The sequence below is a fragment of the Cydia pomonella genome, chromosome 2 (assembly GCF_033807575.1).
Source record: "Cydia pomonella isolate Wapato2018A chromosome 2, ilCydPomo1, whole genome shotgun sequence".
NCBI classification, from domain to species: domain Eukaryota; kingdom Metazoa; phylum Arthropoda; class Insecta; order Lepidoptera; family Tortricidae; genus Cydia; species Cydia pomonella.
In genome coordinates, this window is record NC_084704.1 from 32,327,686 (window position 1) to 32,351,729 (window position 24,044).

At 42.4% G+C, this 24,044-nt stretch overlaps 1 protein-coding gene across 1 annotated transcript; it reads right to left on the reverse strand.

The window, feature by feature from the left end:
• Positions 1–8: 8 nt before the first annotated feature.
• LOC133515387 (ATP-binding cassette sub-family C member 10) lies at positions 9–23,960 on the reverse strand. The gene is made up of 23 exons (XM_061847921.1): positions 23,040–23,960; positions 22,757–22,874; positions 21,779–21,937; positions 20,728–20,974; positions 19,557–19,821; positions 18,217–18,454; positions 17,243–17,391; positions 16,603–16,722; positions 14,856–15,038; positions 13,870–14,065; positions 13,018–13,140; positions 12,284–12,397; positions 11,506–11,685; positions 11,007–11,146; positions 9,954–10,439; positions 9,230–9,362; positions 8,451–8,624; positions 6,652–6,858; positions 5,957–6,084; positions 5,243–5,334; positions 4,178–4,372; positions 2,811–3,042; positions 9–1,867 (listed from the first exon to the last, which is right to left on the reverse strand). Exons 1-23 carry the CDS (start codon positions 23,643–23,645, stop codon positions 1,619–1,621), a joined length of 4,734 nt encoding a protein of 1,577 aa, XP_061703905.1. The 5' UTR covers positions 23,646–23,960; the 3' UTR covers positions 9–1,618.
• Between the last annotated feature and the right edge of the window lie 84 nt (positions 23,961–24,044).

A 24,044-nucleotide genomic window follows, 5' to 3' on the forward strand; every position in this document is an offset into this window, starting at 1 on the left:
GTTTCGTGTATTGCATATAAAAATATAATATCACAAGGGAAACTAGGACGAGATAACATAATTCAATTAACAAAGTAATTGTCTTACAACTAGTTTCGTATTACATTTATTACATAAGGAAGTCATGAGGTCGAATTTAGTTTAATTTACTAAGGTAACTAACTATTTGATTTTTTAACAATTTCAGTCAGTTCAGTGCTTTACACTTGAAAAAGGTCAAGAACAATATTACAGTCAACGTCAAATACTTTGTATCAACCAAAGTAGCCAAATAGTTCGGTATACCATATATTTAGTATGGTGTACCGAACTATTTGGCCACTTTGACTGCTACAAAGTATTTGACGCTGACTGTACCAATTAGTATTATATTACTTATATACTTTTATCAGAAAATAATCTCTTCTATCTGCCAATTAATTTGTCATGTGATTGGTAAATGATAACTTGTAATTGTAAATCACTGCACCTTATAAAACAAAGTCTCCGCCGCGTCTGTCTGTTTGTATGTATGTTCGCGGTAAACTCAAAGGAAGGTTTGACCAATGCGAAACTGGGGCGGTTCGTTAGTAATGTACAATACAATATTTAACTTAAAATGGAGGAACATGATTCTAGAATCACTAAAGCTAAAATTGATTAACATTACAAGTAACCAATGCGAGTAAACTTTGGCAAACACATAACTGTTCTATTATAAATACTTGAATTCATAAGTGAATAATTAACCTAAAAGTACAAATATTCATTCAACATACTCGTAATAATATAAGATCACATCATATCATAGTAATCTTTAGCAGACTAGTAATATTTTAGTCTTATTATGCTCGACTTCAAATAGTACTGGTTTTTGTTTAAATACAACATAATAGTTTTCATAATACTTAATGTAAAAGGAATGCTATCAGTCAAAGTATATAATAAATCTGGCTATATGAGAATATCGTGCCTTTTACGAATAATAAATTAATTTTGCCACTGGTGATACTCTTCGAATTTTAACCCGATTTTATGCAATGCTCTTAGATTGAATATCGTCATAATATATGTCAAGTCAGTCTCCCGCCTTCTATGATGAGAACTCGCGAGTACTTTGACTCACTGTGTGCATTTTCCGCGTGTAACAAAGACAGACCAACTGTAACTATTACGAACGCGTTATATAGTATTTTTAATTAGAATCTAGTACATTTGCAGTTTAATTAAATATTCCATTTGTCTGGTAGTGCACACTCACTGCGAAGTAACCCTGTTGACATGACAAACTCGAGCAACCCGCCTCTCATAACGAGCACTAGCACGCAGACTACTACGTTGATAATCAACAGATCAACTGATGTAAAATCTTATTTTTGTATTTTGTTTCTGTATTTTTACGCGCGCGTCATTACTTTCGACTTCATAATTCATAATACATTTACAAACGGTTAACCTTTTGAACGCTGCTCTCTCGCATCAATGGCATACATGCCAAAATTTCAACTAGTGAGAAACGAATTTAAACCATATCTGTCAACAGTAAAATTGCTTTGACAGCGTCTGCCATGACCCCTTTAGCAGTCGTTGGCGTGGTAGGCACGACCACTTTAGTGGCATTTGGCGTTAAAGAGATCGGTCAGTGGTCGTGAGCATGCACCAACGCGTACAGCTGCGACGTGGGATCCGCCAGCAGCTCAGTGGGCGAGTCGAACTCGAGCAGCCTGCCGTCGGCCATGACGAGCACCCTCGAGCACTCGAGCACGCCGACCACCCGGTGCGCTATGAGCAGCACGGTGGAGCCGCCGAACGCGCTGCGGATCGTGTCGAGGATCAGCCGCTCGGTTTCTTGGTCGAGGTTCGCTGTTGCTTCGTCTATTAGGACGATCTGGAAGAGGAAGGTTGTTATTTCTCAATCCAGGTAGGTATAAAGGAGTTTTGGCTAAGCTATATTGAAGAGAATGTGTAATAGAGGTGAATTCTCAAAGAAAATTTTGTAGCCACAGTAAATTTACTGCCATCTTTCGATACATGGTTAAAACTTTTAGAACGCTATTTGACTTTCATCCTTATCCTTTTACTGACATGTGTTTAATTTGTTAAATATCAAAAAGTGGCGCCATCTAATAGATGTAAGGATCTACGGCGGCATCCTTTCGAGCGACGGCGGCACTCTTTCGAGCGATGGCGCCACAACCTTCGGGTTATGCCCGGTAAGATAGCGCCACTTTTAGATATTCATAAAATTTAACACACATCAATGAAAGAATAAGGATCAACTATAGTTATACCCCTATAACTACAAGCCGCGCCTCGCTCGCACCCTGCTGCTCATCTTGGGCTCCGCACCATCTTAGAGCGTGTCATATCATTTTAGAGCGATTACAACTAATTGGGCTTTCTGCGGCCGCTCTCTCGCAAGGCATCATTAGTAGCGCTAATCCTCGTGACAGTTGCGCGGTGGGCGCGACCAGCCCGTCGCGCGCCCGCAGGGTATCTTCGGTCCCACACCGTTCTAAAGCACGCTATATCTTCGCGTCAGGATACTGTCTATATACAACTATTCTCAGTCCGCTGTGCGTTAAACCTCGAGATAACTGTGCGGCGGGCGCCGCCAACCCTCTGCAAGCCCGCAGGGTATCTTCGACTATACACACTCCTAAAGCGGACCATATCTCCGTATCACACTGTCAGTGTATAACTAACCTTAGCCTGCTGCAGCAGCGCGCAAGGCCCAGCAGATGCACTAAGCTCGACAGTAGCGCAAAGGGAGCGACCAACCCTCTTGCCCGCAGCGAGGCCCCACACCGTTCTAAAGCTCTAGCACTAACCTTAGCTCTCTGCAGCAGCGCCCTGGCCAGGCACAGCAGCTGCGCCAGCCCCCGGGACGCGTGCGCGGCGCGCGCGGCCAGCCCGCCCCGCGCGCGCACGGCGTGGCCGGCGCCGCAGCGCTCGAGAGCGCGCCATATTTCCGTGTCCGAGTGCTGGCGGAGCGGGTCCACGTTCTCGCGGACGCTGCCCGTGAAGATGAACGGTTCTTGCGGGATCATGCCTATCCGGGACCTGGGGAACGAAAAAATCAGTGGAATATTTTCTTAGATTTAATATTTTTTGCCCTTTGAGTGTTAGGAAGCGAAGCTGAATTTTAATACTATACAATATTTAAAAATAATAATAGTTAACATGAGTAACATAAGCAGAGAAGTAGTAACCGCTTCTATTTAAACGAGTTTCCTCTACTATGCCCCCTGCTTTTTAAGCTTGTCTATTTCACTCTACCGGTGCCACCACCCTCCCCGTACCTGAGCGCGTGCAGCTGCAGCGTGTGCACGGGCACGCCGTCCACCACGACGCGGCCGGCTGCTGTGGGCACCAGCTGCAGGATGGCCTGCAGCAGCGAGCTCTGCCGGTGCCACCACCCTCCCCGTACCTGAGCGCGTGCAGCTGCAGCGTGTGCACGGGCACGCCGTCCACCACGACGCGGCCGGCTGCTGTGGGCACCAGCTGCAGGATGGCCTGCAGCAGCGAGCTCTGCCGGTGCCACCACCCTCCCCGTACCTGAGCGCGTGCAGCTGCAGCGTGTGCACAGGCACGCCGTCCACCACGACGCGGCCGGCTGCTGTGGGCACCAGCTGCAGGATGGCCTGCAGCAGCGAGCTCTGCCGGTGCCACCACCCTCCCCGTACCTGAGCGCGTGCAGCTGCAGCGTGTGCACAGGCACGCCGTCCACCACGACGCGGCCGGCTGCTGTGGGCACCAGCTGCAGGATGGCCTGCAGCAGCGAGCTCTGCCGGTGCCACCACCCTCCCCGTACCTGAGCGCGTGCAGCTGCAGCGTGTGCACGGGCACGCCGTCCACCACGACGCGGCCGGCTGCTGTGGGCACCAGCTGCAGGATGGCCTGCAGCAGCGAGCTCTGCCGGTGCCACCACCCTCCCCGTACCTGAGCGCGTGCAGCTGCAGCGTGTGCACGGGCACGCCGTCCACCACGACGCGGCCGGCTGCTGTGGGCACCAGCTGCAGGATGGCCTGCAGCAGCGAGCTCTGCCGGTGCCACCACCCTCCCCGTACCTGAGCGCGTGCAGCTGCAGCGTGTGCACGGGCACGCCGTCCACCACGACGCGGCCGGCTGCTGTGGGCGCCAGCTGCAGGATGGCCTGCAGCAGCGAGCTCTGCCGGTGCCACCACCCTCCCCGTACCTGAGCGCGTGCAGCTGCAGCGTGTGCACGGGCACGCCGTCCACCACGACGCGGCCGGCTGCTGTGGGCGCCAGCTGCAGGATGGCCTGCAGCAGCGAGCTCTTGCCGGCGCCGGTGCGGCCGACGACGCCGAGCTTCTCGCCCGGGTAGCTGGAGAACGTGACGCCACGTAACGCCGCACCGCGACCGTCCCGACTGCAATACCACAAATTGCTTCATTGAAAAAGGCATTTCAAATCAAACAACATATATAATCAAAGATGAAAATTCGAATGAAGTATCTATTCCGCTAGACCTTAGCCACTAAGCTTAAAAGATTAGCGCAGGTTAATTGAACTTTAAACGCGAGTAAAATCGTTACCGCTCATGAGCTTGGGCGACCGCAGATCACGCCACCTCCGTACGTCACCTATTGTCCGAGCGGCCAGTCTGCGTTCGTGCGCCTTCGCCCCACAATACGTAAAGCCTGCTCAATCGATCGCCGTTCAATGCGATCCTAGCCTTTGCCTAACACACACGCGCGCTTGCTTTGTATAGAATCACTCTTTGCAATTCGCTTTGTGTTCTACTTTCTTGTGTTTAGTTATTTCCTATTCAGTGTTAATTGTTTCTCTTCTAAATCTTGTGTTCTTTCTTTCCTTATTTGCCAATATAAAACTGTGCTTTTGTAAATTCCTTCTGTGGTTATAAATTAAATAGGAATTAAATGTGTTGAGCATTTTTTCATAGTTCGATTCTCAGTTATCTTTTCTTGTACCTACAGTATAAATACACTTAGGATCACTTGCACCGATCACTAACCCGAGATTAACCGGTTAAACCTGTAGTTACCATGGTTACCAGTACAATTTGACTCTGTGTTAACGGTTTAACCGGTTAACCCCGGGTTAGTGGGATGGTGCAAGTGACCCTTAAGCAAATAGATGCACCCAACCGACTGTGCCAAATAACAAAATATAGTAGTTTTATTTCAAAATTGTTTTGAGCATGCTAGTATTTTTTTAACATTTTGTTCAGATTTATTGAGTCAAAAATACGTCAATAAAAAATATTTAATTTTATTACCTGTAATTAAGATGAACACCCTCGAAGCTCACGACGCCCTGCGAGGGCCAACCGTACGGCGGCGGTTCGCCGTCAATTTTCTCACTCTCTACCTAAAAATAAAACAATTTGTGGTGCTATCTATACGATTACACTGCATTAAGATTGAATCTCTCGGAATGGGGACTCTGCAGTCCCCAAACACTATACCGGCAGGCCGGATTTGACTCTCGAGCCCTTACTTTTAACCCTTTTAACCCTCGGAAAGGAAATGGGAGAGCCAATGCCTATACAATTACGCCCGCAAGCAAACGGGATAGCTGATGGTTGACCGCGATATTCGGGTCAGAAAGTTTGTATACCCCCTGATTTAATTGACAAATAACATAACAGTTTTGAATGATTTTGGTTTTGAGTTTTGAAATATCGGGCGCTCAAAAAAAATATAAAATGTAATCATGGTTTATATCCCGGTCGATTTAAGTCTAGTAAGGTTGGAGGGTCTGCCATCTGGTGGCCTGAATCGGAAACATAAACAAGTACATTGACACTTCACGCAAAACCAAGTGCTGCCATCTACCGTTCTCGTACGTTTCCTTGTCCATAGTATCTGTCATCTTGTGGGCTAAATTGTAAACATAAACTTCACATATACACCTCGCGCCAAAAATCTGACGTCTCCTGTGCTGCCACCTACAGTTTATGCACGCTCCCTATACTACAACTTTATCCTACCTGTGTAATGTACTCGCCGACGCGCTCCACGGCGATCATCTCGCGCTCCGTCTCGGTGAAGGAGTTGAGCACGTTGCTGAGCATGGATGTCATGGACAGCGCGTAGGAGATCGCTAGACCCACCAGACCTAAACGTGAAGTAACATTTAAAACTATTTTGTTGTCAGGGCCAAACTACTGACTGATCCGGATAAGAGGGAGTGGATAAGAAGGAGGAAGGTAAGAGGGACTAAAGCACAGAATAAATAATAGTACTACCGTACAGAAATGATACTTCCTACAAAATCGAAGTTTGACAGCGATACAGGGATGAATCATGTTATCCCTTTCTAATGTATCGCACTATCCCTTTCAGCTATTAAGGGTTGTCAAAATTCAAATAATTATCTTATCTGTGGCTGCGCATCAAGACAGGGGCGTCAAGTTGTGTCAGCCCTAATAATTGCTCGGAGCAATTCTGAGCCGAGAGCGCCAGAAAGGTCGAGTGTCACGGCACTGTCTAAAGCATGAGTGGCGCTTGTACAGTCAGCGTCAAATACTTTGTAGCAACCAAAGTAGCCAAATAGTTCGGTACACCATATATTTAGTATGGTGTACCGAACTATTTGGCCACTTTGACTGCTACAAAGTATTTGACGCTGACTGTACAGGCTTGAAGCCAACCACTGCCTCGTGAATACCTGTTTAATACATACCCGGGTCTAACGCATGAGTGGCGCGCTGCACGGCAGCCAGCAAGGCGGCGGCGGCCACGCAGGCGCCGGCGCACGCCTGCAGCCGCAGGGCCAGCCACTGCGCGGCGGCGGCGCCGCACAGCGCGGCGCGCTGCCACGCCTCCACCAGCTCCTCGCCGCGCTCGGCCCAGCGCGGCGGCGCGCCCAGCGCGCGGATCGTCGATAAACCTGGATCGACCATTTACTTTAGGAACATCGATAGAATAAATATCGGGGATCACGTAAATAGTGTGATTTGCAAGTAGGAAATACCGAAGACAATTTGAGATAGAGGTGGCATGTGAGAAAATTTTGTAGCCGCAGTAAATTTACTGCCATATTTCGACACGTGACTAAAACTTTTAGAACGCCATTTGACTTTGATCCTTATTCTTTTACTGGTATGTGTTAAATTTGTTAAATATCAAAAAGTAGCGCCATCTAATAGATCAAAGGCTAAAGGTATGACGGCATCGTTTCAAGCGATGGCCATAACCTTTAGGTTGTGCCCGGTAATATGGCGCCACTTTTTGATAGTAACAAATTTAACACATAAGTATCAGTGAAAAAGTAAGGATCAAAGTCAAATGCCGTTCTAAAAGTTTTAATCATGTATCGTAAAATAGTAAATTGATGTGGCCACAACGTTTTCTTTGACAATACACCTCTATTTCAAATTTGGAAATATGGTACAATGCAACTCGGATATCGACAACTTTTGTTTTGTATTACTGAACTATTTGCGTAATTCTGTACTGACACTAAGTTTTGGTAAGTTACATCGTGTTACACAAATTCAAAAGTATTGCTAATAAAATAATAATAATTTCATTAAGGAAGGCTCCTTGAACCCTCAAATATAAACGCATTTTTTTGTTCGAAAGACTACAGTAAAAACAAACGCTCGATGCAGCCACCAACCGTCATAAATTGGCAATAAATGTATGTCGGCCCCGATCGAGCACGCTCGGAACGTGCGTCCCATGGCCCTTAGGTAATGCTGCTTTGATCTTTATTACCGAATGTAAAGCAGCATTAGTACATTACTACAGAGACATTACATTAAGACATATAGACGGCCGAGCCAAGCGAGGCCGGATAGGTCTGAGGCGGGCAACCCCATATTTCCCGCCGAGGTATGTATAGTGCTTTTCTCAAACATACAATGCAATAATAATAAAAATAGGATGATGATGATTGTTCAATGTCCTAATGTGATAGGTTATTCAGTGCGTGGGGTATTGAAGGGGAACAAAAAATTGATTATTTTGGCGCTACGACGCACGCCATTACGCTTTTTTTTTAGCCCTATAAAGATTTTTTTTTCAGTCCTGCAGAAATATAGATGCGTCGTAGTGCAAAAATAATCAAATTTTCGTTCCCCTTTAGGAAACCCTGAAATAATAATAGTAAAACACAAAAAAGAAAAAAAAGAGGACTCTGCCGGCCTAGGCCTGCAAGATTTGTATGAAATTCCATTAACGACTTCTTGTCCTAGCCGCCACTGAAACGTCATACTTCGCAGCCTATTATAAGGAACATAACATCAATATTTAATTTTTATCAAACATGCAATGAAATATTGATGTTATGTTCCTTATATTAATATTTCATTGCATGTTTGAGAAAAATAAATTTTCTCACACCTCGCTCGCTCGGCCGCCTATATGTCTTCGGCCGGCAACCCCTTTCGTCCCGGCCTCTATAGTAATGTATTATAATCGCAAGCACGCAGCCATAGACGATTTCCATATGCCCTTCAAAACAGGGAAATTGTATACCTTCTAGCGTATCGTTGAAGTGTGCGTACACGGGTGATAGAGTAACGCTCTGCAGCCGCTTGAGTTGTCGAGATGTGACGCGGTACAAACGCTGCAAGCGGTAGTAGATGAATGCCACGGGAACCACGCCTGCTAGAAGCCACGGTAGCCCGTATACTGTCACTGCTACCGCCCCTGAGTAGAGAAACATTCAAAATTGAGCTTTAAATTAAAGCTAGTAGAGTCGTAGAATTTACTATAATATTTAGCGTCCCACGAAATTTTACTCATTATTCAATTGAACAGGGTTGCTTTTATTTTATTTCGTTTGTTTTTAAATCAAAACAATATCGATTCTTTTTAGGGTTCCGTACCCAAAGGGTCAACCCCCTACCAAGGGGGACCCTATTACTGAGACTCCGCTGTTCGTCCGTCCGTCCGTCCGTCTGTCATCAGGCTGTATCTCATGAACCGTGATAGTTAGCCAGATGAAATTCCTACAGATTATGTATTTATGTTGCTGTTATAACAACAAATACTAAAAACAGAATAAAATAAATATTTCTTTCCAATCTCGAAGTTCTCATCCAATCACTGAAGTTAAGCAACATCGGGCACGGTCAGTACTTGGATGGGTGACCATTTTTTTATAGATAATGGTACGGAACCCTTCCTGTGCGAGTCCAACTCGCACTTGGTCGGTTTTTTCTAATACCAAAGATTCAAATTTAACTGCCAACTTTTCTTGTATGGTGATGCCGGAAAATTAGTTAAATTGTAATAAACCGATTTTGACTTACCTATTAAACCGAATACTTGAGCTAAAAATATGTTCATAATAAATGGCAGCGAGTCGTCAACTGTGTACGTGTCAGATGAGAAGCGATTGAGAATCCGCCCCGTCGGGGTCACGTCGAAGAATTTTATTTTAGCCTAAAACAACGGGAGAATATTATAAATGTACCAATGTAAATTAAATTACACATTATGCCAAAATAATGTATTATTACAGGTTTACTCAGTAAAATAGTTCTCATGTCTAAAAACAAAAACATCAAAGCAATACGTAAAGATGACCATAAATTATTATTTTCACCACACCAACTGGTAAAGGCTCTCTTGATTGTTCAAAAACTTATGAAAAAGTTGCATTTTATCCACATGTGGGGCAAAGTAATCAGATGCAATTTTCAGTTGTTTCCTTATGTTATCTAGTAGAATTGACTTTTAAATGATGATTTAAAATGTTTTTTTTTTACGTTCATTTGGATTTGATTTTGTTTTTTTTTTTGGTATTTGATAGTAGTTTCCTCTCGTTGGTGTGGTGAATAATTTTGTGTTTCACTCGGAGGCAAAGTTTGTTTAACCCTCGTGCCTTGAAGCCCTCGCAACGCTCAAGATTCCACTTCTAGAACCACTCGCTACGCTTATCGTTCAATTTTGGAAACTTTCACTTGCTCGGGTATCAATATTAGCACGAGGGGTTAAACAACAACTTTGCCAACTTGTAAACTGTTTGTTTACCTTTGTCACGACTCTAAGAAGGATCTTATGTATCCTGGTGGCCGCTTGCACTCCACCGTAGGCGAACAGGAACGCTCGCATCACCGTAAACAACAAATTCAACCCCGCTAGTCCAAAATACACTTCCAAATAGAAATCATCGTCAGAACTCGGCGTCACATTCGCCGGCGCATCAAGTCTGATAGTTGGCGTAACGTTTCGATCCAAGTGGCTGATGAACTGTTGTGACATATTCATTATAGTGTCAATAACTGTGTCTATAGCGTTAAATCCGTGGTCTAAAGTGGTTGTGTTCTCGTGGGCGGCGGTCTCGGTGATGTTGCGCGACTTGCTGCGCACCCAGAAGGTGAGCCACACGAAGGTGAAGTTCTGGGAGAGCTGCATGAGGATGAGGGAGAGGATAATGGCGATGGAGAGGAAGAAACCGACGGAGCGGAGGTACAGGCCTAGCACCCACCAGCCGACCGTGCCTTCCGACATCGCTTCCTAAAATAAAATAAAATTATATGTAAAAGCGTGCCCCATAACTACTAACCAAATAAGCAGTAAGCATCCGTTACGGTTTACGGGTAATTGCAATTAACGTTCAGCCAACACTGCAAATAAGTCTTACTAGTATGAGGAGATACAATAATGCTTGGAAACTTACTCGTCATGCGTTGTGTTGCGTATCACAAGTATGTTTCCAAGCATACATATTTCAGGGTTCAGATTTCATAACGTATTGCATACGCAGGCTCAGTTCCTTCCTTAATCCTTGCCTAGGCACCAAAATGTAAATTATTTGTTATACTTTTTTTAATTTTCATAGGAAAATACCTACACTGATTCGCAAAATTAATATGTAAATGCATGCACCATAAAGTCCATAACTACTAACAAATTTCTATGAGAGCTTGCGAAAGTTTTTATGAAAACGACTGTCATCTGAACTTATATTTTAGAGAAGACTATAGCGAGATTTGGTATCCTTTACTTGTAACACAGCGATCACTGCATAAACGATACAAAACCTACTGCGTTCTATGTCCATAAGGTAGTTAATAGACTTACATCCTCGTCCAAGCTGTTTCGACTGACATTGTCTTGATTGTCCGGTGCGGGCGCGATGGCCTTGGGAGGTTCCTCTTCGAACACATCCGAGTCGCTCGGGAGGAACTCCTCGATCTCACTTAGCACCGCTTCCGGAGGCCCTAATAGACAAATAAAATAATATAGCAGCCCTGAGCCGGTGTTCAATTAACAGATCAAGTAACAGAAGTAAACATGTGTTTGAATTTAAAAAGATACGGAAGCGCACAGTTATCGCGGGTGTCCACGCCGGAGAATATGTCGTCTCGTCGAACGTTCCAGTTAGGCCATAAATCAATAGGCCGGCCCCGCCCCTTTTGCTACCTGTAAATATGTACAGTACTGTTTCATCTAATGAGAGTAATTCATCGATAAGCAATGTCAACTTTTGCTGCATCCTTGTTGACAACTCGGCTTGCTGCCTGCCTTGCCGACACTGTAACATACATGGCGACCCCGCCACATTAACGTAGGTACTCACCCAGCGCCTGTATGCGGCCGTCATGTACAAGCACCGTTCGGGAGCAGCGGGCCAGTATGCGCGGCGAGGGTGACACCAGTATTCGTGTTGTTCGCTTCAGCAGGCCCAGCACGCAGCGCTGCATTATGTGTTGAGCTACGCGCGTGTCCACGCCGGAGAAGATGTCGTCTAGTAGGTACACTGCAAATTGCAGAAAATGTTCACGTGCAATCAGCTGCAGACATAACTGACCCCCAGGCATAGAAATTTGTTTGCAAGGGAGGTCAACTAGCTGACTGTACGTGGAATGCATGTCGACTCTAAAGTTATAAGTGAAAGTACACTCTCGGTAAGCGTAAAAGCGCCTCTTTTATTAGATAAAAATAATAACGTACCGAAGAACTTGTGTTAGCTTAAAATTCTCGCCGGCTTAAACATTCCTGAGTTCATCCGTACATCCGCTTTCCTTGAAAGTTTGTTATTTCTAACCTAATTCGAAGCTTTAATTCTACTTATGAAACAGTTTACATTAAAACTGCCCTTTAAGTCCGTTTTCAGGGGGGAATCGGACTAGAACGCTACCTAATTACGGTGCAATAGCGGAGAATACGCCACGATTAAGTAGATATGTTACCCCGGTATCTTACCGCCTCGCCAGAAACGAGCTTCTTTGCTCTTGGACTAGAAAATTGGCGCAATTGGCTTGCCCTGACAAACTGCTCGCGCTAGATCGAAACGCACACGCTGACCGCTGCTGAGCGTACAGCCCAGCACGTGCAGCTCTGTACACAAATATTACCTTGCTTGTCCTGATAAACTGCTCGTGCTAGAGCGATGCGTGCACGCTGCCCGCCGCTGAGCGTGCAGCCGCCCTCGCCCACGTGCGCGCCCCAGCCCAGCACGTTCAGGTCCTCTGTGAACACATACGCTACCTATAAGGTGTGTTCGCTCGTTTCGTGCTTTCACACGTTCGCTAACGCTGATGGTGCGCGCGAATTACAATTGGGAGTCGTGTGATTAGGCATCTCGCTCACCTAAAGGTTGTGTCATAACGAGATCAACCACCCACAACGCCACACCACACGATCGGCCTCACGACACGATCTAATACGCATGTGGGCTGCCCAGATTTCTAATTATGAAGAGGCGAGGAGGATTTAGGCGGTTATCAACTGGTGCTGTTTTATAACCGCCTAATTAAGACTAATGGTTACATATTTTAGACTATCTTCAAAATGTGAAATACTATGCAACGAGCTGCACCACCCAGTTTCACGTTTTCCAGCAGTCTACATTTTATACTGCAACAACCCAAATTTAATTACAATTTTAAACATAATTATAATTTAGAAGAACAGCATTTTAAATAGTTTTATTGAATATCCAACAATCAATCTACCACTTCTTATTGTTATAGTATTTTCCACTGCAGGCATTTTAAGGTAATTAATATTTATGCAAATACTTTATGTGCTTATGTAGTTTTTTTTATTGTAACGTAAGTTAGAACGAACCAATTGCTTTAAAACTTACCAGTAAGAGCACAAGCTTCTACGACAGTCTGAAACTTGGTTTCATCATATGGCTTCCCGAATAAAATGTTATCCCGGATTGTTCCCCGTATCAACCATGGTTTCTGAGACACGTAGCCGAAACCTAAAAATCAGAATAAGAATTAGCCATTTTTTAATGTAATAGGCAGCAATCGAGCAGAAGAGTCCTCCGATGGGAAGCAGTCATCGCCGCCCATGGACATAAGCAACATCGGAGGAGCCACTTATGCGTTGCCAAACTTTGAGAACCCTAAATACCTGCTTCTTGAAGAACCCCATGTCATAGAACAAGGAAAAACACTTTAGAAGCACTTCTTTCATCTCGACATAACAGTTTTGATCATATCCGTTAACCCGGACCTTAATTCTAAACTAAATGTAAATAATATAAACTAGAATATTAGCCAGTAAATTAAAATTAATTAGATTTAGATTTGATTAGCTTACCATGTGTAAAATATATAAATAGTTATATAACGTAGAGGAAGAGCGGCGCCACCCAACACAGGCATTTTTGCTTACCGGGTGGCTCCATCACCTTACATTGTAAACAACAACAAAACAAAGTGTGTCTCACGCAATAAAGAACTTTTTTTTTTTTTTTTGAATCGTTACTGAATGTAAGACGATGACATGTATATGTATAGGTGTCGGTAGGAGAGCTGGGTGAATGATTACTGATGTATGTGTGTATGTAACACATCTACAGAACCATAGAGTACTACTTTCAAAAAAATTCTCCTAGCCAAGACGCATGGGAGTGATGCCAGCGCTACCAGTGATGCCTATTACCTTCTCGCTCGTACCCTAGCGATATATCAAGAATACTCACTGTTAAGGCTCTCTGGGATCTGTATATCCCCACTCTTCCTAAGCATGTCCCCCATAATGGCGTGTAGGAGGGACGTTTTCCCACTGCCAACGCTGCCAGTGACGCCTATTAGCTCCCCTCGCTCGATCTCCAGGGATATGTCGCGCAGCATGAACGGTTCGTTGTGTTCCACCACTTCGTTTGACGAATCGCTAGCCTGTATTACAAAAATCATCATCAGTCTTATTTTGGAACTCCAATTGAATATATTTTAACCCCCTTATTCATAAACGTGTACTAAAGTTACGATGCCGCTGATCATCGTTTGTCCCTTTCCATCATACCAATACTTCGGAAAAGGACAAACGATGATCAGCGGCATCGTAACTTTAGTACACGTTTATGAATAAGGGGGTAAGTGTCTAAAAACCTCGCGGATTTCGGTTAAGAAGTTATTTTTTAGGTTTAGAAGTGATGCCACAATCCTGGATACGAGCAGTTTTCTAAGGCGAGATTGAACAAGGTATACCATCATAAAATCCAACCATACGATAAATACGATTGACAAACAAAATGTTGATTTTGACTGACAAGCCAAGCACGACTTTTTCAATTTAAATTCCGTTAAAACTAAGAAAAGGTTGAGTTAATTAAGTTGCTTTTGTAGCTTAGTTGTTAAAGTGACCCTGCCTGCGAAGACGGCGTCGCTGTAGGTCCTGAGTTCGAATCCCAGTCTATGAAACATTTAAGACCTACTGAGGTTGATAGAAGGGAATCAACAGACATGTTTGTGTACGAAGTATAAGATTGATGATGAACATGTTGTCTTCGTTGTTCTCGAAGTATAAGATTACCTGTATGTTCCTCTTAGACAGTTTCTTCTTGGACTTTCCCTTGCTTGTCCTGCTGGGTTGGGGTATGCTACGCTCGGCTGGCCTGGCCCAGGCGAAGGTGGCGTTGTTTATCATGAACATGTTGTCTTCGTTGTTCACGAAGTATAAGATTACCTGTATGTTCCTCTTAGACAGTCTCTTCTTGGACTTGCCCTTGCTTGTCCTGCTGGGCTGGGGTATCCTACGCTCGGCTGGCTTGGCCCAGGCGAAGGTGGCATTGTTAATCATGAACATGTTGTCTTCGTTGCGATTCGTGTTTAGCTTGTCGTAGTAACGCTCGGGATCCATGTCTGGGAGCTAAGACAGATGACAAAAAAACCAGTAAAAAAAAAAATGGGTTGCACTCCGGGAGTGCCGGCAGAAGTGAAAACTTGAATATTAATGTTGTGCATTTTTGATATTTTGGAGAAATTGAGTAGCAGTTTTATAAAAAAAAATCTCTATTATACATACGTAAATAAATTTGAGTGTGGAAGATATTTTGAAATGCGAATTTTAGTGTTAATATATAACATATACAGAGTAATTCATGAGACGTGAGCAGGACTATAGCCCACACAATCAGTAAATGTTAATGAATCGTTCACCATCATATTAGGTAAAACAATCACGCTTCTTTTCTGTTATTTAACTTTTTGGTAAGGAAAAGTTTGAGTATCTACAATCATGGACACCCAACAACATAAAGATACAATACAACACAATTAACAAAGATCAAACCTCTTTAAACGGTATGGCAACACTTTGATTATGAAGAAAATAAAATGTCACACTTGAATGAGATACGATTTTTCAAAAGTAACCAGGCTTCGATGACATTCAATTTGCACGTCACCATGATGTGACATGTCCGTCTTACGAATTTGCAATCTGACGGTCACGTGACCCCTGTCGCGAGTTTAACATTTTTTCCCCATCACAAAAAGTGCACAGCGCCGCTAAAGAAGTTTTCACTTCAAAAATCTACTGACGCTCAATCTTTCGCGCTAACTTTTGGCAGCTTGCCGGTTTTTACCAGACTAGTTACATTCTTAATGTTGCATTGCGTTATGCAGATATTTATAGTCAAAGCTAAAGCTGTCGCTTTAACTAATTATTTCTTCCAAAAGTATTGGGATTAGTTACTACGAGTATCAGCCCTAAAGTAAAACCATCTGGCTTCTCATTGTCTATAAAAGAATGGTACCAACTGTATAGGTTGAGAACCGGCGCTCACGAGCATTCCTGCGCAAATGTTGAGGGATAGAGTCTCCAAAATGCTATGGAGGGGCTCCGGTGCAGGACATTTTGCACATCATAGTCATCGAGCACTTAATAAATATGACGTCATACAGAACCTCAAAATATCTTTTGTCAAACTTGTAAGTAATGAAATGTTGACATGACTTACTTCAAATTAGGTCCGGAAATACTACATATCAGGTGCGATGAGTGAAGATGATATGTAAAGGAATTTCATACAGCCTTACACACCTAGACCTATAAGGCAACCTTCTTTTGTTCAACCATCAAATAGTAGTAGATTCGTAATTTGTTTTTAGCTGTGTAAGCCTACGAATAAAACAAATACCAAGTACATTTTATTTTCTTTATTTCATTGCAAGTTTGAAAAAAGCACTATACCAATCTCGGCGAGAAACAGGGTTATCGGATGTGTATCTCTATCCTATATCTACTTGGCCTGCAGCTTTTCGTTTCCTGGCCTCTATTATTATTATTATCTTTATTTCAGACCAAGGATCCATATTTTGTTAGTAATATATATAAAAACATATAAAAAATAAAACCAAAGAAACTAGTGTTAGTGTATAACATAGAAAAAAAACAATTATAGTATCTATAGTAATGTACTATTACTCACGTCTAATAGTTTCTGTATCCGCTTGATAGAGACCCAAGCCTCAGTAAGCCCGTTGAGTACCCACGGGAACGCGTTCAGCGGCGCGATCAGCATGTTGATTAGAGCCACTGTTGTAAACACCTGGAAAATGTTTAAATTTAGTCTTTATACGTATGAGAATTTAATGGTTGTGCGAGATATTATTACAGATATTATAACACTAGGACAGGCGGGAAGGGCCCGGCGCAGGAATACGTACAAAGATTAATCTCTCAGTACAAACATGACTTCCAAAAACGTTTCAGATATTAAACTGACAGTTATCCAATCTCCATAAATATACCTCGCCTGCAACGTTGAATATTACTCAATACATAATTTTCCTCCACTAAAAAAAGTTGTGATTTTTCTGGATTGGGTTGGCTAAAACGAAATTCTGTCAAATCTCTTGCGACGCATTAAAATATTTGGCGAACAGTCGAGTCCCTCGCGGCACAATATGTCTTTGAGCTGTAGTCAGGCTAGTTAAACAACAAAACTAGCGACTGATATCATAATGCTATCTCCTTTACCCTTGTTAAAACCAACAAAGAGTGAAAGAGATGGCATTATGACCGGACTCGCCACTTGGTTTTGCGGCAAGTATAGCTGTTGTACGTACGGTGGGCGCCAGGAGCGGCTGGGCGCGCAGCGCGTGCACGCCCAGCGTGAGCGCGCACACCAGCACGGGCGTGGTGGCCCACAGTACCACGCAGATGGCATCCAGGTACTTGCGCCAGCGCAAGTACTTCAGCTCCAATGTTCGGGACTCTGTCAACAATTATATACAATACAATACAATGTATTTTTAACTGGGAGTGGATAAAACCGAAACTATCCTTACTAATGGTACACTTACAAATACGATAGTAACTCTGTCTGTCTGTATATTACCTCTTCACGCTTGAACCGTTGAACCGATTTGGTATGGAGATAGATTGAGCCCCGGGAACAAAGGATATTTTTTTTTCTAGAAATCAAGTCTAAAATGGGGGGAGGGGGGATTTACTACGAAAGTGGGATATGGAAGTACTTACGCAAACGGAGTCGCGGACAGAAGCTAGTCACTAAATGTAGCAAGATCATAAAGGCAAACTATCTTAGAAACTTTTGCCTCTTTTATTGGCAAAGGTCTAGGTATTCAAAATTAATTAATAAATAAATGATATGATATGATATGATATGAATTTTAGTCAAGGATTAGTTTGAGAAAAAAGATAAAATACTGTAGGATGGGTGCAGCTTCCGGCGGCGCATTATTTTTAAAAGAGCGCCTATGTGCAGGAACCCCACAGTATTCGTAAGGTATACGCGTTAAAAGGTCTATCTATCATACTTATGAGATTATTCTCTTATGCGTCGTTTTTTGGTATAGTTTTTTTTCATCAGAATTCGATATAATTATATGGATATATGTATAGAGATGCCTATTCCGTACAATATAAGCGCAATTTTACTGTATTTCCTACAAATCTTCCGCCCAGAAGGAAGAGCGCTTTAAACTTACCAAATTTTATCAAAATCGAACTAAAAAAAAAACAACAAGAAAAAAAAAATCGGCCCTTAATAGTTAATCAATATAGATTAACAAATTACCTGTTACTCTGTTAATAAAGTAGTCCTCCCAAACATGGACTTTCACGGTCCTAATGCCGCGGAGTAAATCACTGATGAGAGTAACACGGGAGTCCTTGTGTTTCATCAGCTCCGTGCTGAGCTGGCCGATCTTGTTGGCGATGAACTTGTTTATGGGGATGAGGAGGACCGAGAACGCTACGCCGGCCAGGAAGGAGATCCCCACTTGTTGGTAGAGGAGGAATAGTGTGATGAAGAGCTGGAATATGAATTAATTTAAATTTAAATGTTTTAACGATTACCATATGTCAACATTGTAATTTTGAAATATGTGTTTGATAAATCATTTTAAAGTATTATATATTATGTGTGTGAAATTAATTACCGATTTAAATCGCATAAAAAGTCAAAATGAAAAATTAAATATGTACTTTAAATTGGCATTATGACTTTTTACGTGAGCCTAGCTAATTAAAAAAAACCGGGCAAGTGCGAGTCGAACTCGCGCACGAAGGGTTCCGTACCATTATTTATAAAAACGACAAAAAAAATATGTTTGTTGTATGGGAGCCCCCCTTAAATATTTATTTTATTCTGTTTTTAGTCTGTTGTTATAGCGGCAACAGAAATACATCATCTGTCTGTCAACTGTCTAGCTATCACGGTTCATAAGATACAGCCTGGTGACAGACGGACGGATGGACGGACGGACGGACGGACGGACGGACGGACGGACGGACGGACAGCGATGTCTCAGTAATAGGGTCGCGTTTGACCCTTTGTGTACGAAACCCTAAAAAAACTTTGTTTATTTTAGTGCTCATGAGTAAAAAATAAGCTACATTTATGTCTTTGACTGCAACAAACTTCACAAATAATATCTTGACACGACTAAACTCGCAAAAATTGAGACTACAAAAAAGATACTACCAGACATTTTACAGCGCTTAAGTACATAGAATGTATTGACGTTTTGGTGTGGCTGTTGGGATCACTAAAATAGTTAAAATATAGAAAACTTTAAGTCTAAAAACATAATTTCACCAATACACACCTGTAAAACTGACAATAATTCACAATTCTATCCATATCCGTGGAAATAAAGTTAGTAGTTTCGCCAACAGAGAACGATTTATTCAGCTCAGGGAATGACACCGTCAGTCTTTCCAAGTATTGGGTGAGGTTTTGTAATACGCAAAGTCAACGAAAACATGTAATTTTGAATGTAAAATTGTGTCGTTGCATGACGTAGTAAACTACTATATTACCAATGATAGTATTAAATAGTGCTTTCGATTCCACGTAAGAACTCCAAAACGAAGATAAATTGTTATTCTTAAAAAAATATCCCAAACACACACCTGTAAGGGAATACTCCACAAAGCATGGAAACTCGGACAAGAATTCACGATTCTATCTGTATCCGTGGACATAAAATTGGTTATCTCTCCCACTGAAAACGATTTATTCAGCTCAGTGGACGTCACGCTGAGGGTCTTGCGGAGTATGGTCGAGACGATGGCGCCGCGCATCTTGAGGCCGATGAGAGACATCAGCCAGTTGAAGTGCACGTTGAACATGGTGGATATAAGGGTGGAAGCCATGAGACCTGCTGCGTATATGTACCTGAAAAAGAGAAAAATATAAGGTTGCACAATTGGAGCTTTTTTTTTTCATTCATGAAGTTAAATGGGATTTATGATTGACGAATGGTAGGGTAAGAATTCATTTAGTCTAGACCATTGATTCACTTATCATCCATCTATATACAACAAACTTAAACATGGTTCATTAAAATAAAAAAGAAATGGATATGGAAATAACATAATTTCAAGATATCCATACTGGATATCTTAAATAGGGGTTATGGTTCTTATATGATGTATCATTTGATATGTATTTAGAAAACATTGTGCAGAAACGGAGTCCTAGTTTTCACTCTGAGTTGAAAGACCGGATGGCAGTCATTTGCAGAAAAACTAGTGCCAATTTTTAGGATTAGTTTACTATAATGGACGTCGGGCTGCTTTAGGATATTCTCTTTTCTGTGTTTAGAATGCAACCATGTAAGCTCTAGGATAGATAGGAGGAGGACTTGGAAAAGCTCCAAATAACCTTGCCATTGCAAACGCCTTAACCATACTGGCCATCGTACTATTATTTATTCTGTGGCCATACTTACTTAGTTACTTGGTTGATGCGATGACCCAAAATGAGTCTTGGCCCCAGATCCGACAAAAGAACACCCCATTTTATAGTTAGTGTTATCCACGATGACGCGCAAATTTGTCAAATCTAACCTTTGATAACATGACAATACGAGTCAAGGCGCGCGTCTTCGTAAATGACACGACTTATACCCGGTCCTCCGCGGATTCACACCAGCTTTCAATGACGCCGAACTACCGGAGATCTACCTCCATTCTATCTGCCCGCCGATACTTGGGATGACCAACAGGGCGGGGTTCAGTCGGTCGACCCAAATATGCTTACTTTACAGCGCGATCTTCTCCAACCATGTTCAGGTCTTACCCATAATGTTGATCAATGCTCTCATCCTCCACGAATGCGACCAGCTTATTGAGTAGCATAGGGCCAGCGAAGCCCGCCATGTCCGACACCAACTTCAACACGCCGATGCTATAGAATTGGTACGCGAAGCACGAGTGCAGTGCGCGGAGAAGAGTCACATTTTGTCGGCGTTGGCGCAGCGGCACGCGCGACGTTGGCGTCACTGGGGTGGATGACTGTGGCGCGGATTCGCCCAGCGCGCCATAGCCTGCCAATTCATGTTCAATATCATGTCATGTCTGCACAGACCCGCGAAAATGGTAGTTCCACTAAGTAGATATGTTACTAACCGACCGGTTTGGCCGACTAGCCGAATAACCTGCGCTGGGATGGCGCTAGTTGGCTAAAAATGATAATTTTGATCCTTGCGTTTCGCTATTTATCATATTAACTGAAGGATGTTCCCTGCTAGTTCATAGAACTAATGATTGGGCATGAGGAGTCCCAATTCAACTATTTTCAGTGATCTACAAAAAACCTTCACCTGATTAGCAGTACACCTTTCCAGGGGCTAGTTTCCCGTAGGTACGTAGTGGCCAGTCGAGAGCCTTTCCCCAGCGGACATGGGCTGTACGAAACATGTGCGCGGAGTACACACATTACACATAATATTAATAATTCCTCTGTGGATTATTTCATTCTTAATTTATTCTCGCAGGGAAATCCAACTCAACTTCTCTCTCTGTAGCCCTTTGTGCATAGACTTTTCTTTAGAAATCCATACTTTTTGTGATTTTAGTAGCATAATTAAAGACACCTCAAATAATAGAAATACTAAATATAAATTTACCTCCAATAATATTATGTTTGTAATGGTAACCAACTACAAAATTTTATACGAACTGTGACGGCATGCGCGCATGCGTGAATTTAATATGATAGTATGAACAATAGTTATAACTAGTATGATGAATTAATAGATCAGTATTAATTTGAGTAAAATAGGTATAAAATATATGCTGAAAAAGATTAGAATATTTTAATGTTTTCAAATGTTTTAATTGTTTCTCACCTGAACTGATAAAAGGTTCATGTGGTATCTCCGCATACTGCTGGTAATTGTCGACATTGCCAATAAGTGCTTTATCCATTTTAGCCCCAACATAAGCACACCGGTACTTTGATGGGATGTCAAATAGTTCCTCTGGGTCTTGCAGTTTCTTGTCAAAGCCTATAATTAATTTATTGCTCACCATTAGGTGGGTCCACACAGAGCGCGTTTTCTTAGCCTGAGCGCGCCGCCTCAGCCGATGCAAGTCTACACTGGCCGGTTTGTGCGTGAGGAAATTGCCTCGTGCGTATGCCCGCTCTGTGTGGACCCGCTTATTAATATGTATAGCAAAAAAAACATAAACTTAGCAATAAGGTGGTAAAAAATGATCACTTTCAGACAATCTACACTTGGTTGAGACCACACAAAGGAATCGCCCAATATGGGTAGAATAAAGCTGTATTGAATAATTAAATACATATTTTCCTTCACAGCACATGTTTTTAGCTGGATGGTTTAATCTTTCATATACATGAGTGGTGGTTAAAAATCGTCGGTTCAAACCTTGGGTTGTGCTGTATATTTTTGTGGCTGCTGTATATTTTTGTTTTGTTTGTTTACCGTACTTATCCCTCTTGTTTTTTTTTTCTAACACTTTAATATGTATCTTTGTGTTATCTGTTGTGGCATCACCGAATGGGCCCTACGGAACATCAGCGCTGGCTTTATATTATTTATTATGCTGAGTTGGGTCCATTTTGTGATGCACACTTCATGATTTCCTCTTTTCTTGCTTTTGTTGTCCGTACATGTTTTGTGATTATCACAATTAAATATCTTTGATCTTTTTTTGTATGGAGCAGAAATAATCATTCTCAAAAAATGAAAAAAATGTAAAAAAGTCAGTCTTCACCACCCAAATAAAGAGGTTGATTTCTGTAAAACTACAAGTGTCATTGGTGGAACTTTTCGTGTAAAAAATAAATGATGTTTAATTACCTTTCTTTAGCAGTGGATTCACCCATAAAAACAGAAGTTGTGATATGCAGCCATTGCCTTGCATAGCCGTGCCTAAGACACCTTCATCCATATGGGGCAACAATGGTGTATACTCATTCTGTAACATCAAATTATAAATTACGTTTTCAGATATATTTTTTATGAAAATAATGTATATCACATTGTTTTCATGTTCATTGAATCTTATATTGGAACTATAATTATTGAGGAAAACTATGCATAAAAATTCAACTAACATACATAAAGTTAAAAAAACACTTACATGAGCATGTTGTGATCCAACCAGGCAGGCTGAATAGTAAGTAGGCCTGGATTCACTTGATGGTATTAAAGTAATGAAGTACACTACATGGCAACACAGAGTGGCAACATAGAAGGCAACAGGGCCTCCAAGAATAACACAGCTACGTAGAGATATCACATTGAGCACCACTGTCAGCCCCCAGAGGAACAGCTGCACTGACGGCCCACGGGAGCTCGAGCCTAGCCGGTGCTTCAGAGACAACACATATCCAAAATGCACCAGCCAAGACAAGCATGATGCTCCAGCCACAAAATAATCTACAGGAAGCAAAACAAAGTCCACCTTCGTAATAAAAATATACAGTTCTACAATCGGAATAAAAACTAAAGTTAGCACAACGAAACTACGGAGGACTATTGCACGCTCCTGCAACTTCTCTCTTATCACCCAATCCCTCCTGTAGCCGATATAGTAACCTGACACGACCGCAATGATGAAGTACAGAGGAATTTGCAGAAACAACTGCTGGAAGCACAGTCCCATGTCCCTTGACGCGTGATTCCAGGGCTGCAGCCCGGCCGGTCCACACATATCTTCCCATCTCCATGGTATGTCCAGAAACATTCCAGCCAAGATAAACAGTTTCAGCACCAACACACCAAGTCATTTACACAACTATAGAAAAACTTGTTCCAATTTATGACTAATTATTATGCTATCGTTGGTCTAATTATGAGTAATATGCATCTGGATTACTAGTATTCTGCCGTTAACAGATGATTATAATAGTGAATCCCCGAATCAATGCAAAATATTTATTTGTCAACCCATGTCCCATACACATTGACAGTCTGACTCAATAAAATTATGACAGTTGGTTATGAAATTTCTAGTAATATCTGATCGATTATTTCTGTATCTCAAACAGTTTGTTCGTAATATGGCGTACGTTCAGTAACAACAAATAATTTTTTTTCTCTTTTTGCAACATATGATACTATTGGGTTTATGATATCAATGATA

Coding starts and splice junctions, on each gene's coding strand:
- LOC133515387 (XM_061847921.1), bottom strand. CDS start 23,645: ATGTTTCTGGACATACCATGGAGATGGGAAGATATGTGTGGACCGGCC. Junction 12,398..13,017: donor AGAAGCTTGTGCTCTTACTG/GTAAGTTTTAAA, acceptor ATGTGTTCACAG/AGGACCTGAACGTGCTGGGC. Junction 10,440..11,006: donor GAAACAGCTTGGACGAGGAT/GTAAGTCTATTA, acceptor ATTTTATTTTAG/GAAGCGATGTCGGAAGGCAC.